General features: G+C 45.9%; 1 protein-coding gene across 2 annotated transcripts; it reads right to left on the reverse strand.

The window, feature by feature from the left end:
• Window positions 1-10,497: 10,497 nt before the first annotated feature.
• Window positions 10,498-15,720, reverse strand: LOC123190134 (triose phosphate/phosphate translocator, chloroplastic). 2 transcript variants are annotated; one of them, XM_044602736.1, is made up of 12 exons: window positions 15,374-15,717; window positions 14,213-14,281; window positions 14,053-14,118; window positions 13,901-13,979; window positions 13,212-13,332; window positions 12,990-13,085; window positions 12,447-12,559; window positions 12,275-12,352; window positions 11,641-11,757; window positions 11,329-11,428; window positions 11,124-11,221; window positions 10,498-10,965 (listed from the first exon to the last, which is right to left on the reverse strand). In XM_044602736.1, the coding sequence occupies exons 1-12, from the start codon at window positions 15,625-15,627 to the stop codon at window positions 10,939-10,941; spliced, it is 1,218 nt and encodes a 405-aa protein (XP_044458671.1). In that variant the 5' UTR covers window positions 15,628-15,717; the 3' UTR covers window positions 10,498-10,938. The 2 variants fall into 2 exon arrangements, with proteins under 2 accessions (XP_044458671.1, XP_044458661.1); XM_044602726.1 differs by having other exon boundaries at window positions 11,124-11,428; window positions 15,374-15,720.
• Between the last annotated feature and the right edge of the window lie 1,545 nt (window positions 15,721-17,265).

Below are 17,265 nucleotides of genomic sequence, written 5' to 3' on the forward strand. Positions count from 1 at the left end.
CAAGGTGACCAAGTGTTTGGTCACGGGATCATGCATTATGGTACGAGTAAAGTGATTTGCCGGTAACGAGACTGAACAAGGTATTGGGATACCGACGATCGGGTCTCGGGCAAGTAACGTACCGATTGACAAAGGGAATTGCATACGGGGTTTGATCGAATCCTCGACATCGTGGTTCATCCGATGACAACATCGAGGAGCATGTGGGAGCCAACATGGGTATCCAGATCCCGCTGTTGGTTATTGACCGGAGAGTCTCGGTCATGTCTGCATGTCTCCCGAACCCGTAGGGTCTACACACTTAAGGTTCGGTGACGCTAGGGTGATCAGGAAGACAAGTATGTGATTACCGAATGTTGTTCGGAGTCCCGGATGAGATCCCGGACGTCACGAGGAGTTCCGGAATGGTCCGGAGGTAAAGTTTTATATATGGGAAGTTGTTAAACGGACACCGGAAAGTTTCGGGGTCATACCGGTATTGTACCGGGACCACTGGAGAGGTTCCGGGGGTCCACCGGGAGGGACCACCCCTCCCGGGGGGTCACTTGGGCTGCGTAGGGATAGCAGCCATCCCCTAGTGGGCTTGGCGCCCCCCCCCTTGGGCCCATGCGCCTAGGGTTTGGGGGGGAAACCCTAAAGGGGGCGCACCCCCCTTGCTTGGGGGGCAAGCCCCCCACCCTTTGGCCGCCGCCCCCCTCTAGGGTTTCCCCTAGAGGGCCGGCCCCCTTGCCCCTCTCCTCCTATATATAGAGGGGTGAGGGGAGGGCTGCTGGACACAACTCAAGGCGCAGCCCCTCCCCTCCCCAACACCTCTCCTCCTCCGTACGTGCTTGGCGAAGCCCTGTCGGAGTACTACTGCACTAACTGCACCACGCCGTCGTGCTGCCGTTGGAGCTGCCTTCCTCAACCTCTCCTTCCTCCTTGCTGGATCAAGACGGAGGAGACGTCCATCGTCCCGTACGTGTGTTGAACGCGGAGGTGCTGTCCGTTCAGCACTTGGTCATCGGTGATCCGAATCACGACGAGTACGACTCCATCATCACCATCCCCTTGAACGCTTCCGCACTTGATCTACAAGTGGTATGTAGATGCAAACTCTTCCCCTTGACTCGTTGCTTAGATGAACTCATAGATGGATCTTGGTGAAACCGTAGGAAAAATTTTAATTTTCTGCAACGTTCCCCAACACCTTACTAGAGCTCGCAGTAGCACCTGGGTATTTGATACTGGTTCTGTTGCTAATATTTGCAACTCGAAACAGGGACTACTGATTAAGAGAACACTGGCAAAGGACGAGGTGACAATGCGCGTGGGAAATGGTTCCAAAGTCGATGTGATCGCAGTCGGCACGCTACCTCTACATCTACCTTCGGGATTAGTATTAGACCTAAATAATTGTTATTTGGTGACAGCGTTGAACATGAACATTATATCTGGATCTTGTTTGATGCGAGACGGTTATTCATTTAAATCAGAGAATAATGGTTGTTCTATTTATATGAGTAATATCTTTTATGGTCATGCACCCTTGAAGAGTGGTCTATTTTTGATGAATCTCGATAGTAGTGATACACATATTCATAATGTTGAAGCCAAAAGATGCAGAGTTGATAATGATAGTGCAACTTATTTGTGGCACTACCGTTTAGGTCATATTGGTGTAAAGCGCATGAGGAAACTCCATATTGATGGACTTTTTGATTATGAATCACTTGGTACTTGCGAACCGTGCCTCATAGGCAAGATGACTCAAACGCCGTTCTCTGGTACTATGGAGAGAGCAACAGATTTGTTGGAAGTCATACATACAGATATATGTGGTCCAATGAATGTTGAGGCTCGTGGCGGATATCATTATTTTCTCACATTCATAGATGATTTAAGCAGATATGGGTATATCTACTTAATGAAGCATAAGTCTAAAACATTTGAAAAGTTCAAAGAATTTCAGAGTGAAGTTGAAAATCATCGTAACAAGAAAATAAAGTTTCTACGATCTGATCGTGGAGGAGAATATTTGAGTTACAAGTTTGGTCTATATTTGAAATAATGCGGTATAGTTTCGCAACTCACGCCACCTAGAACACCACAGCGTAATGGTGTGTCTGAACGTCGTAATTATACTTTACTAGATATGGTGCGATCTATGATGTCTCTTACAGATTTACCGCTATCATTTTGGGGTTATGCTTTAGAGACGGCCACATTCACGTTAAAAGGGCACCATCGAAATCCGTTGAGACGACGCCTTATGAACTGTGGTTTGGCAAGAAACCAAAGTTGTCGTTTCTGAAAGTTTGGGGCTGTGATGCTTATGTGAAAAAGCTTCAACCTGATAAGCTCGAACCCAAATCGGAGAAATGTGTCTTCATAGGGTACCCAAAGGAGACTGTCGGGTACACCTTCTATCATAGATCCGAAGGCAAGACATTCGTTGCTAAGAATGGATCCTTTCTAGAGAAGGAGTTTCTCTTGAAAGAAGTGAGTGGGAGGAAAGTGGAATTTAATGAGGTAACTATACCTGCTCCTCTATTGGAAAGTAGTTCATCACAGAAACCGGTTTCTGTGACGCCTACACCAATTAGTGAGGAAGTTAATGATGATGATCATGGAACTTCAGATCAAGTTGCTACTGAACCTCGTAGATCAACCAAAGTAAGATCCGCACCAGAGTGGTACGGTAATCCTGTTCTGAAAGTCATGCTAATAGATCACGATGAACCTACGAACTTTGAAGAAGCGATGGTGAGCCCAGATTCCGCAAAATGGCTTGAGGCCATGAAATCTGAGATGGGATCCATGTATGAGAACAAAGTATGGACTTTGGTTGACTTGCCCGATGATCGACAAGCAATTGAGAATAAATGGATCTTCAAGAAGAAGACTGACGCTGACGGTAATGTTACTGTCTACAAAGGTCGACTTGTTGTGAAAGGTTTTCGACAAGTTCAAGGGATTGACTACGATGAGACTTTCTCACCAGTAGCGATGCTTAAGTCTGTCCGAATCATGTTAGCAATTGCCGCATTTTATTATTATGAAATTTGGCAAATGGATGTCAAAACTGCATTCCTGAATGGATTTCTGGAAGAAGAGTTGTATATGATGCAACCGGAAGGTTTTGTCGATCCAAAGGGAGCTAACAAAGTGTGCAAGCTCCAGCGATCCATTTATGGACTGGTGCAAGCCTCTCAGAGCTGGAATAAACGCTCTGATAGTGTGATCAAAGCATTTGGTTTTGTACAGACTTTTGGAGAAGCCTGTATTTACAAGAAAGTGAGTGGGAGCTCTGTAGCATTTCTAATATTATATGTGGATGACATATTGTTGATTGGAAATGATATATAATTTCTGGATAACATAAAGGGATACTTGAATAAGAGTTTTTCAATGAAAGACCTCCGTGAAGCTGCTTATATATTGGGCATCAAGATCTATAGAGATAGATCAAGACGCTTAATTGGACTTTCACAAAGCACATACCTTGACAAAGTTTTGAAGAAGTTCAAAATGGATCAAGCAAAGAAAGGGTTCTTGCCTGTGTTACAAGGTATGAAGTTGAGTAAGACTCAATGCCCGACCACTGCAGAAGATAGAGAGAAAATAAAAGATGTTCCCTATGCTTTAGCCATAGGATCTATCATGTATGCAATGCTGTGTACCAGACCTGATGTGTGCCTTGCTATAAGTCTAGCAGGGAGGTACCAAAGTAATCCAGGAGTGGATCACTGGACAATGGTCAAGAACATCCTGAAATACCTGAAAAGGACTAAGGATATGTTTCTCGTTTATGGAGGTGACAAAGAGCTTATCGTAAACGGTTACGTTGATGCAAGCTTTGACACTGATCCAGACGATTCTAAATCGCAAACCGGATACGTGTTTACATTGAACGGTGGAGCTGTCAGTTAGTGCAGTTCTAAACAAAGCGTTGTGGCGGGATCTACATGTGAAGCGGAGTACATAGCTGCTTTGGAAGCAGCAAATGAAGGAGTCTGGATGAAGGAGTTCATATCCGATCTAGGTGTCATACCTAGTGCATCGGGTCCAATGAAAATCTTTTGTGACAATACTGGAGCAATTGCCTTGGCGAAGGAATCCAGATTTCACAAGAGAACCGAGCACATCAAGAGACACTTCAATTCTATCTGGGATTTAGTCTAGGTGGGAGACATAGAAATTTGCAAGATACATACGGATCTAAATGTTGCAGACCCATTGACTAAGCCTCTTCCACGAGCAAAACATGATCAGCACCAAGGCTCCATGGGTGTTAGAATCATTACTGTGTAATCTAGATTATTGACTCTAGTGCAAGTGGGAGACTGAAGGAAATATGCCCTAGAGGCAATAATAAAGTTATTATTTATTTCCTTATATCATGATAAATGTTTATTATTCATGCTAGAATTGTATTAACCGGAAACATAATACATGTGTGAATACATAGACAAACAGATTGTCACTAGTATGCCTCTACTTGACTAGCTCGTTGATCAAAGATGGTTATGTTTCCTAACCATAGACATGAGTTGTCATTTGATTAATGGGGTCACATTATTAGGAGAATGATGTGATTGACATGACCCATTCAGTTAGCTTAGCACATGATCGTTTAGTATTCTGTTATTGCTTTCTTCATGATTTATACATGTTCCTATGACTATGAGATTATGCAATCCCGTTTACCGGAGTAACACTTTGTGTGCTACCAAACGTCACAACATAACTGGGTGATTATAAAGGTGCTCTACAGGTGTCTCCAAAGGTATTTGTTGGGTTGGCGTATTTCAAGATTAGGATTTGTCACTCCGAATGTCGGAGAGGTATCTCTGGGCCCTCTCGGTAATGCACATCACTTAAGCCTTGCAAGTATTGCTACTAATGAGTTAGTTGCAGGATGATGTATTACAGAACGAGTAAAGAGACTTGTCGGTAACGAGATTGAACTAGGTATTGAGATACCGACGATCGACTCTCAGGCAAGTAACATACCGATGACAAAGGGAACAACGTATGTTGTTATGCGGTTTGACCGATAAAGATCTTCGTAGAATATGTGGGAGCCAATATGAGCATCCAGGTTCCGTTTTTGGTTATTGACCGGAGACGTGTCTTGGTCATGTCTACATAGTTCTCAAACCCGTAGGGTCCGCATGCTTAACGTTTCGATGATAGTTATATTATGAGTTTATATGTTTTGATGTACCGAAGGTTGTTCGGAGTCCCAGATGTGATCACGGACATGACGAGGAGTCTCGAAATGGTCGAGACATGAAGATTGATATATTGGAAGCCTATATTTGGATATCGGAAGTGTTATGGGTGAAATGGGATTTTACGAGAGTACCGGGAGGTTACCGAAACCACCCGGGGACTTAATGGGCCTTAGTGGGCCTAGGTGCAAGAGAGGATAGGCGGCTAGGGCTGGGCCGCGCGCCCCTCCCCCCAGTCCGAATAAGACAAGGAGAGGGGGGCGGCGCCCCCCTTCCTTCTCCTCCTCCACTCTTTCCCCCTCCCAAGTCCTAATCCAACTAGGAAGGAGGGGAGGGAGTCCTACTCCCGATGGGAGTAGGATTCCTCCTAGCGCGCCTACTCCGTGGCCGGCCGCACCCTCCTTGCTCCTTCATATATGGGGGCAGGGGGCACCCCAGAGACACAACAATTGATCGTTTGATCTCTTAGCCGTGTGGGGTGCCCCCCTCCACCATAGTCCACCTTGATATTACTGTAGCGGTGCTTAGGTGAAGCCCTGCGTCGATAGAACATCAACATCGTCACCACGCCATCGTGCTGATGAAACTCTCCCTCAACACTCGGCTGGATCGGAGTTCGAGGGACGTCATCGGGCTGAATGTGTGCTGAACTCAGAGGTGCCATACGTTCGGTACTTGATCGGTCGGATCGTGAAGACGTACGACTACATCAACCGCGTTGTGCTAACGCTTCCGCTTTCGGTCTACGAGGGTACGTGGACAACACTCTCCCCTCTCGTTGCTATGCATCACCATGATCTTGTGTGTGCGTAGGAATTTTTTTTGAAATTACTACATTCCCCAACAGAGCTTTGGTCGCGCCTCGGGCTTCGGTAGTCGGATCTTTTCGGCGTGTCCGAGGTGCTCTTCTGTGGTTGCTTGGTTGCTTTGAAGTCGAAGTTGCGGTGGAGTGTGTCCATGCGGTGACGATGACAGGCGCTCGGTGGTCGGCTACGGCGGGCACGGTCGGCGCAAGTCCTGCATATTTGCCTTGTGATGATCGTCGTCAGAGTCGAAGCTGTCAGTTGTTCGCGCTTGTGGCCTTCTGTTGGCAGGTGCCGTCATGGTTTCGGTGTAGCTGTCCTCTTTGTAGCTCTCTGATCCCATGTCGATGGCCAGGTTGGCCGGTGATACCCATGTTATATGGGTTGGATTGTACCGGTTTTAGCCCGGTTTTCCGTCAATTAACCGGGCAATTCTCACTCCTTCTTAAACAATGAAAATGGCAAGTCTTTTGCCTCGTTTAAAAAAACATCTCTCTTCCTATTTCTACTCATACACATAGGATATGAGATACATGACGTCTCATTTCCTACAAGTTTTCTATTACTATCATATGATGCAGAGAAGGTCTCAAAGAGGTTTGAGTGGATACTAGAATTTCTAGAAAAAATTCTTACAGGATTCAATCCTATGAACCAAACAACTAACATTGAAAATGACAAACAAAAATCAAAGAAAAGGAAGCGGAAAAGAGACCCCCACGTCGCTCCGCTCGGGCGACTCGGGGGAACTTCGCACGTCGCCGGCGGCCCCCTCCCCTGCGCCTCCTCTCCTCCACCGCTGCCGCTGGCCTCACCGCGGTGGCGGCGGCCCCCTGCCTCTGAAGGTGGCTCGGGGAGATCCGTGGCGGACGCGTGGTGGCCGGGTGGCTGGGGTCATCTCGGTGGCGTCTTTACTCGAGCTCGGTGCCGAGGGCGCAGGGGGGGAGGGGAGGGGCAGGGGTGGCTTTGAGGTGGCGTGCAGCCTGCTCGCCGGTGCCTGGCCGTGGCGCTCACAGGCGCTCTGATACGTGCATGGCGCGGTTGATCAATAATCCTACTAAAACTGAGCCAGTTAATGAGTCAAGTCATGGAAAAGTTACGAAAAATAATGCCACGCATGCGGTCAGATTTCGTCGAGGAACTGATGGTTGTGCGTCAGCTTTGTGGACCTAGAATTGCTTCAGTATTTGAAAGGGAATCAATACATGTTGTTGCTCATCATACAGGACGTGTACCAATACATAGAAGAGTATACAGAACAAGTCGCAGATTGGACGCTGATGAAGAACCAAAGCCAGAAAAAATAAAGCCCACGTTTCGTGCGCCTCCATGCATATTATTGATTGGATCTTTTCCAATACCTGTAGATTTAGGTAGGTAATTTAAGTATACACTAGAGGCAACATGAATATTTCAGGGTCGCGCTAACTGCCACACGTGTAGCAGGAAGGGAGACGCACCACACGTCTCTAATGTAAACAGATTATCACGTCATCGCATACATGCATGTAGGAATCTTTTTGGATTTTCAGTTTTCAAAATGTTTTATCTCTTAAACGGAAAATCCGATTGAAAATCGGTTTTCATCATTAAATCCCTCGCGATGAGATCTTCGAAACTAGATCCCATGTTGATATGTTTTGATGAATTTTTTTGGATTAAAAGTTGCCATGTCTATTGCATATGAATTGCCATGATGTTTACACTGAAGTTGACATGATATATTTCAGCTATTTTCTTCTACATTTAAAAGTAAATTTTAACATTTATAAAACGGAGAATTAAGAAACTAGACTTGCCATGAACCATAAACTAAAATTGCCATGGTTCATATAAAAAATAATTTTCATGGTCAAAGTACTGGAGTTGCCATCATCAAAATACTAAAATTGCCATGATCTACAAACTAAAATTGCCACATGGCAACTTTAGTTTAAGCCATATGGCAACTGCAGTGTAGACATCATGGCAACTTCTGGCAAAAAAAAAATTCGTCGAAACATATCAACATGGGGTCTAGTTTTGAAGATCTCGTCGGGACGGATTTAATGGTGAAAACGGATTTTTAGTTTGCTTTTTTATTTAAGAGATACAACATTTTTAAGCCGAAAACCAAAAAAAATTCTGCTGATCTCATCTATTCATACGTGGCAAAATGAGTGGTGATGGAGGCGTGTGGGCGGTGTGCAAACGCCCACACGTGTGGGCGTTGACATTTCCGATATTTTATGGAGTCCAGGCCTTGCACGTTTAGTTAGGTAGTCAACTTGCCGAATAAAAAAAGTACTTGATTAGTTGAGATAGGATAGAAGAGTCTGTTTAAAGATTGGTTTGTTACGTGTGTTTGGTGTGTGTTCGCTTATATAATAGGCTAGTCCCGGCCAATGTAAGGATCAGTTTTGGAGTTGAATAAAAATATAGAAAACGCCCGAGTTCAGGGCGACCAGATCATGTGTATCTTGTGTGATTTTCTATGAGGGGAGTTTACTAGTGACGGAGGGTTGATGATCACATCGACGCTTACGTGCTGATCCAACTGGGTCTTTATCTTTGTTCGTGTATTTTCGTGCACGGGTAAAAAAATATTATTGGAGGTTGTGAGGAGGAACAAGGGGACGGACTGTTAATCAAGTATCGTCGTGAAAGATTGGGACATCTACACGCGCGAATTAGCGTCTCGCTAGTTCGTGCTTCATCACGCTCCCCGCGGCGGCGGATCTGGCCAGCGCACCGGATCCGGGCCAGCGGCTGGCTTTGGGCGTCGGGGTGCGGTCCCTAGCCTCGGCGTGGTGGTCATGCCATCTCCTGCGGCTGCTCGGGCGGCGTGGGGGCAGGGCCAGGCCGGTGGCCAGCCATTCCTCTTCTTCCGGCCAGATCGAGATCGGGCACGCGAGGTGCCTCCTCTGCTCGCGTCCTCCAACCGATCTGGCACCCGCTCGGCGCCCCGTGCTCCGTTCCACCCCCTTTGGCTGCTTCGGCAGCCTGGTGTTGGTTCCGCGGGTGCTCGGTAGCCGTCGTTGCAGGAGGTTGGTGCCTCTGGGCGGTGGTGACTCCGGTCTCAGCAGCGGCGTAGCTCAGCAAACAGATGGCGCGAGTGATGCTTCGGGTGAAAGCCGTGTGTCGGCTTCGGCCGGCACCGGCGGCAGCGACGCCCTTCGGCGTCGGATCCCTCCCTGAAGGTGCCGTTGTGTGATGCATTGTTCCCCGCATACTCTATTCTTTCTCTGGGTAAAAGCCTTAGATCCAGCTACTAGATCGGACGGCGGCGGCGTCCTTGACGTCGTTTTACCACCTTGGTGGCGCCTGTTTGAGGGATCCATCCTGTAAACCCGGCCTGAACAAATACTCCAAATTTGGTTGTCTCATAATTTTTTCTGTGGGATCCCGCATCCACGAGCTCAATTTCTCTCTATATATGGAATTTCACCCTGTTTTGGAGGATCCCTTCCTTTTGTTGGGAGGAAAATTTCAGCCCCAACCGCTTTCTTGCAGTCAGCGCCATGGCTTCCCAAGCTCTATTCCGGCCAAAACTCATCGCCGCCGCCGCCCGTAAGCTGCTGTAGTCACCGCTAGCTAGCTAGTTGCCACCGCCGCCGCCACGAGCTGCTGCCTGGTCGTCGCGTCCATCCCCGTGGTCCTCGTATTGCTCCACAGCGGCGCTGTCACCGTCAAGACACGCGGATCCAATTTTAATTTAACAGACACTTTTTAGAGGGGTTGGTGCAATACCATAAAATATTTTATGGGATCTACGAACAAAAGTCATATCATTTGCAAAAAAAACATTTTGTAGTATTCCTTAAACTGAATTTTGCGGGACGGGATATACGAGATCTGCTAGAGATGCTCTGGGAGAGGAAGCCCGCCGACCAACACCATCGGTCGGCCGGTGATGGTGAGGAGGAATGAGGAAGGAGGGGATCCAGGTTGGTGGCGGTTGGGTGTCTCTGAAGTCGTGAGAGCGACCGAGATGGCGGCTCTCCTTGGGGTTCACTTGGCTTGGCTTGACATTTTTTTTGAGCATCAGTACAGACGCAAGCGCTCATATACACGCGCATACACTCACCCCTATAAACGTACACACGCACACCCTACCCCTATGAGCACCTTCGAGAGACTGAGCCGGCATATCATCTTGAGATTTACGAAGTCACTGTAGGTGCCTCGTCGTCGACGGGAACGTCTCCTCCCACTGAAAGCATATCGCCGGAAATCCTGAAATAAATCCAGGAATAATGCGAGCACCAAGATTTAAACCCTGGTGGGTTGGGGATACCACTGTCCACCTAACCAACTCAACCACAGGTTGATTCGCAGGCTTGGCTTGACATTTGCTAGGTAGGCGCCACATAGGACTAGCTGGGACCCCCGGCTAGGAAATTAAACTTGACCAGAACGAAGAGGTTGGTCTTTTAATAGTTCTCCAGCCGTATATTAAGCTGAGCTGCAAGAAGTCTGGCTTAAACTACCCTAAGATATTAAAAAAATTGATCTATGCATTATCTATCATGGCAGTACAAAGAACACTAAAAATAATAAAAATTACATCTAGTTTCATAGACAACCTAGCGCCGACTAAAGCACTGGAGTGAGCCGAAAGCACACCTCTGTCATCGCCTCTCCCTCAACGGGCCGGGCAAAACTTGTTGTACTAAATATAGTCGGGAAGTCATCATGCTATGCTAAGACCCCACACGACCAAGGCACCAGAACATCAACCATCGACGATGAAGAGAACCACAGATCGGAAGGTACAACTTGTACACACACGGACAAACACTGGATCAACGGAGATTCAGCAAAGACCAATACCGACTGAATCCCAAGCAGTCCGCCGAAGACACACATCCACATGCCCTCCAACAACGCAAGACGCACTGTCAGGACGGGGGCTAGGCGGAGAGGACCTTATTCCATCTTCAAGGAGCCGCCGCCGCCACACCTTCCTGAGCAGGACACAAACACTAAGAATATTAATTAACCTTTTATCCACAACAAAGCTAGTAGGCAGCTAGCAAAAATACGGAAATTACTATTGAATAGTAGAATTATGCAACACAATCCAATTATTCTGATTTAGAACACCTAGTAAGGATTAACATACCTTTTTCTCCTCAATCTTAGCCTTGATAACTGAGTATAGGGCAACACCAGAAATAGCAATGGCTGTGCCAATTCCAGTTTGTGTGGTGATCTTGTTGCCTGCTCAGCATTCCAAAAAGTATTATGTGACAAGAGTACACTAGTACAAAAAAACAAGAGCCAGACATATGTATCGATCTTTAAGAAACAACAGATTTTAGTGATACCGAAAATGATGATTGAGAAGCCGATGACAAAGACACGTTTCAACACGTTGCCGACGGCATGTGTTAGAGGGGCCACTCGCTGCAATGTGTTTGTTGCAACCTGTATGTCCAGAATTCTTTTAGGACCAAATTATAACAGATAAATTAAAGAATAACAAAACTATCATCAAAATGGCACAAGTATAATGCATATCTTGCGATATCTTCTGTATCTGAACAACTAAAAGAAGTCCATGTGCACTAGATGGAGAGTCACACTGTGGTTGGCACAGTTGAAGTTGATTCATATCATCTTGAAGTGAAACTTTATACCTGGTTATAAAGGTGATAGAACAAGCCTGCCAAGAAAATATTGGAAACTAATTTTGCTAATCCAACTTTGGCAATTGCATCTTTAAATCCATGCTGCACTAGTTGAGGTCCTTCAATCTGCAAGTTAACACTGATGAATAAATACTCCCTCTGTAAACTAATATAAGATCGCTTAGGTCACTACTTTAGTGATCTAAACGATCTTATATTAGTTTTTAGAGGTAGTATATCACAATCAATGGTCTATACATGCAGAATTGGCAGTAAAAGTAGTTTGTGAATAGGAGTCTATATCCAAGAATCAGTTTAATCGCGCAGTCACAAGCCATAATGCTGCAGGACAAGCAATTTTTTATTCCATTGCATATTCTCGCAACTGTTTGTGTTTCAGAAACAATACTCATATTATAATCAAAATTATAAACTAATATATGCTCTCTTAATCATGATGCTAGATTGTTCATACAGAATATTTGGGATTGTCATGCCCACACCAACGCATGGGCATCATCTACTTAGACATAATTGCATATACAAACTGCATGCAGCCATGTCCACACATACAAGAACAGGAACTTGTGACATTAGTTGCAGTGTCATATTATCTAAAGTTTAGTGATAAATATAGACTTACAATGAGTGCTGGAGGAATGCAGACGATGAGAGCAATTATAGAGATATAGGCATACAGATTGGTGCTATCCATGTCAGTCTGGGACAAATAGAAATAACGAGAAAAGTTGTTAAATACGAATTCTTCAAGAGGAAGGAAAAATGGGTGCAAAACCTTAAAGCAAGACACAAACCATAGCTTTCTTCGAATAAATGCTACGGTAGGTGAATGAGATATTAGAAATCATGGCATTGATGAAACCAGTCCAGTTGAATGAGAGTTCAGTGAGAGATGCGATTGATACACCTGTTCAGTTTAAAATAGTTAATCCTGGTCCACATCTCATTATAAGAATCATGATTTTCGAGGTGTAATCCTAACATGATTCTACAATCATTGTGTCAACAAAGAAACTATCATGCCTAGTGCCTACGGTGCTCATCTTAGCAATCTTGCTAGTCACACCTTATGACCCAAGCAACCCCATATACATCGTCACACATCAAAACGAAAAGGACAATCTACAACACTTGCACATCAACCACATGGATAATTATGTGTTCTATAACATATATTTTCCTCTTGTCCCAAATAAAACAGCATAAAACATGGGAAGCTAAAACTTTGTGTGAATATTAAACCATTATAACAGTGATGATGAAAATATTGTGCAGAAAAAGTCCTAAGTTATATATGGATAGCATCACAAGCAAAAAATGCAATAACCAGAAATTACCTATCACAACTGGAGCCAGAGATAACCACAATGTGAAGGGAACTTGCTGCCCGAGAATAAACTGTGAAGCAGCGGCATTGAAGAACGGCTCGAGAGCTGGATTGTATTTATTTGTTATTAAAATATTAAAAATATTTTCCTTAAAAGCTTGAAAACATATATAAAAAAGCAAAAACGTCAGCATAACAAACGGAGAACAAAATTAGAATATCGTTGCAGCACCTTTAATGGTGTGGGCAAATGAGACCGATACAGCAGCAAAAGACACAGTGCTCGTTACATGACCGATGGCATGGCAAATTGCAACTGGCAGCAGCAGCTTCAGAAGCGTCGAATTCATCGGCTACAAGAGTACAACAGTATTGGGTTTACTACTTCCTCCAGAAATAATGACATTAACATAAAAAGAACATGGACAATAAACACTTGATGATTCACAGAGATATAGAAAAAATTCTCAACGAAGAACTAAATTTACATTTTATGCATAGTTCAGTGTGGTTCTTAGAATCCCATGTCATCATTTGTAAATTCCTGAAATTTTCAGAAAAGCACTCTATAGCACCATAGTGTAAGAGATCAGGGAAAATGAGTCATCAGTTGATTGCAAACAGGTAAAGAAAAAGAAAGAAAATGTTGCAGTTCGAGTGATTTGTGTAAATGTTTCGGCTGTTTCAGTTGTGTATATATCCATCGAGAACCAACATCGTTAGCCAATCATAAGCAGGCCTGATCATAAGGAGTATGGCACCAATAAATTATTATCAGTAATTGTGTTAAGTACTTCAGAAAATAAACATATAAACAGATGACCCAATGCTACATGTTTTCAAAATTAATTTTGTGAAATGCTGATCACTACTTGTGACTAAATATAACGAACCATGAGTCAGGGTTGTGGTGAGAAATACCGCACGCTTTAGGAGACCGGTGCTCCAGCTGATAAGGCAGTACAAGACTCCAACAGAAAGATGGGTCACCGACACAAAGCTGTGTGAATTGGCAAAAGTTTTAGATGATGAACAGAACTAATCGCAGCATAAAAGAGAATTCTGACACATACTATGGATAGGGGAAGTAATCAAAGATCTTCTTGTTGAGGATGTTAAATATCACATTCAAAAAATACCTACAAATTATATCAAAATAGCAACCATTAGAGATCTGTGGTTTACATTTATACTGTCTGATATATGACCCGCAAGTGAGGTGAGTGAGCATACCACATGAAGAAGAAGAAACCAGTGACAAGAGCCGGGTACCTCTCCAAAAACCCGATGGGCTTTGCTTGGCTGTAAGTGACAACAATAGGTTGTGTTAGGGTGACACACTGACACAACAAGTCGTGTTGGGGCAACAAGACTAATCTCAAAGCTCTCATGAAGGTTCGTGTCAAATCCTACACTTTGAGATTTTTAATTTTTGAGAAAACAACAAGTACAACATAGACACACACACACACACACACACACACACACACACATTGAGATTTGTTAGGAAAACATGACAGAAATACTTAATCACAAAATAAAACTCTCTCACACTATTGAAACTAACGAGACTGCGAGCGTACAGGCACAAGCACACAGCTGACATGCATGACCACACGTGACACACATGCGCATGTAGGTAGGAAACTATTGAAGACTACCGTCCTCACTTACCGTGGGCACGTATTATCCTACTTAACATGCATGACTGCGTGTACTTTGAACACAAGTGGATAGAAATGAATAACCTCAGCTCTTAGGGCCACATACCATTAGTAGTAATGCACATTTTCTCCTATGTTGAGAGCATGTTCACGAATACTATACATATTTAGACCAACTAAAGTATGCATGTGAAATCACATCCCAAAAAATTCATGAATTTGGCAGGACAAAGTATTTTCACTCAGTAAGTCGATAACATAATAGATATAGCATAGCAGCATTGGCATCCAAACAGAGTGCTATCGGAGGAAATTATGAGCATTGGTTAGCTAACTAGTATTATTACAGTATTTAGAAGAAAGCATGATTTAAGCGTAAGGGGTCGAACTTCATCTTGTATCCCTTAATTAGAAAGATGGAGGGGTTAGGGCACAAAATTGTAGAATTTGGCTAAAATTTTGAAAGAATTAGGCATTGTTTGGTGTTTCCCTAGCGAACAAGCGTCTGAGCCGTGTGCCAGTCAGCTGTCAGTTGTCCTAAGAAGTAGATCGAGCTCTTCAGTTTGGGAAAAATAACAAAATCACTATGGAAGAATTTTTTTAAAATAAATGAAGTAAAGGCTGTTACAACGGCACAACTAATGGATAAAATGTGGAATTCACTCCGTAATGCAGGAAAGAGGCCTGGCCTGATGAGGGGGTGGGAAGGCAAGAGCCAAGAGACACTAACCCCTGGGAGTCGGATGAGGGGGTGGCCGCGGAAGCCGACGTCCGGAGGAGCTTCCTACTCCCCGGAGAAGACAGGGGCAGGGCGCCGAAGGAGGAAGCGGGGAACAGCGCCGGGCGGAGCTTCCTACCGCAGACAAGGTGGGCGGCGTCCGAGGCGGAGCCGCCTCTGACATGGAGCGACGGGGCTGCGCGGCGGCGTGACCGCTGGTGGCCGGCGACGGCGCCGCCGCAGAGGATGGTCGCGACCGCCGCCATTTGTGTCTACCGCGAGGACGTCAGTGTGAGGATGTTGTGTGGTGGAGGTGCGCGCGCGCGGAGATAGAGCCCGTCAGACAAAACAGCAACAACAGTCGAACGGACGTCGCGAGGAGAGACGGAAGGAGCTCGGAGCACACCCTGGCCCGGCCGGCCCGACCCGAAAAAGCCCAACCTGACCCGGCCCGGTATTGCCTGTGGGCCGGGCCCGGGCCTAAGTTTTGAGCCCGAAAGCCGGTTCGAGGGGCTTGTCTTGGCATATTTGCATTTTAGGAAAGAGGTCTGGCCTGATGCCCGGCGAGCTTTTCCTCTAATGGGTCGGGCCTAGGCCTGAAATCTAGGACTGATGGCCAGGCCGGGCCTAGGTTTTCTTCTACGAGCTTTATTAGGTCCGGCCTAGCCTGATTTCTGACCAGGTATAGAGCACGCTCGCCTATAAAAAATGCTATACTTACGAGTTTCAACCCATGGAATGAGCTTACTGATTAACCTCCCTCGATTTCAATCCAGGCTGCCAATGTAACTCCTCGTGATTTGGACCCAACCAACCATCGATTCCCACCTCAGTCTGTAACAGATCTTTTGTAAGGTTGGTTCTCACTGATTCTCGATCTCCAAGTCACAATGACCTATACTCTGTTTGAAGGATTTTTCTCGTAAAAATCCAATCCATTATTTCTCCGTTATGAGCATTCACAACCAGAGCTCCCGTGCCCTTCCCAAACATCCTAGCGGTCTGCCCCATCCCGTACCCTACCCATATATAGGACGGACCGGATGCGTCCGGACGTTACCGCCACGTCAGACCGGCCCATGCTGGCCTATACCGTTCACACCCATGTCCCCATAAATTTCCCACTCGGATCAAACCCTGTTCATACTTACTCCAGTTGACTGCTTCGCTCCATTGCTCGTCTCTTCCCCTTCTTCTACCCTTCCCTTCATCATGGTCGACAACGAATCCGACAGCGAATTCGACTCCATCAACTAGCTGAAGCTCGTCAAGGAGGACTCCAGTTCATCCATGCCGGACGACAAGGACCACGCGCTACGCATTGTCGTCATCTCGCGGATGGATAGGGGCAGGAGCTCCTCCTCCACAGCATCCCCGGTGGCCCGGAGGGGCCGCTGCAACTCCGGGCCTTCCTGGGTCAAGCGGTAGGGCGATCGGTGGCGCCCGACACCTCCAGCTCCTGCTCCTCCAGGTGGCGTTGGGTGCTCATGCCTGCATCGCTGAGCCTGCGGCCACGGCCACTGGAGTCTGAGGCGCATGCATATCGCCATGCAAGGCAGAGAGCAGCACAGGCTGTTGGGGAACGCAGTAATTTCAAAAAAATTCCTACGCACACGCAAGATCATGGTGATGCATAGCAACGAGAGGGGAGAGTGTTGTCTATGTACCCTCGTAGACCGTAAGTGGAAGCGTTATGACAACGCGGTTGATGCAGTCGTACGTCTTCACGATCGACCGATCCTAGTACCGAAAGTATGTCACCTCCGCGATCTGCACACGTTCGGCTCGGTGACGTCCCACGAACTCTCGATCCAGCTGAGTGTCGAGGGAGAGCTTCGTCAGCACGACGGCGTGATGAAGGTGATGATGAAGCTATCGGCGCAGGGCTTCGCATACGGCTAAGA

This window comes from Triticum aestivum, chromosome 1A, assembly GCF_018294505.1.
Source record: "Triticum aestivum cultivar Chinese Spring chromosome 1A, IWGSC CS RefSeq v2.1, whole genome shotgun sequence".
NCBI classification, from domain to species: Eukaryota; Viridiplantae; Streptophyta; class Magnoliopsida; order Poales; family Poaceae; genus Triticum; species Triticum aestivum.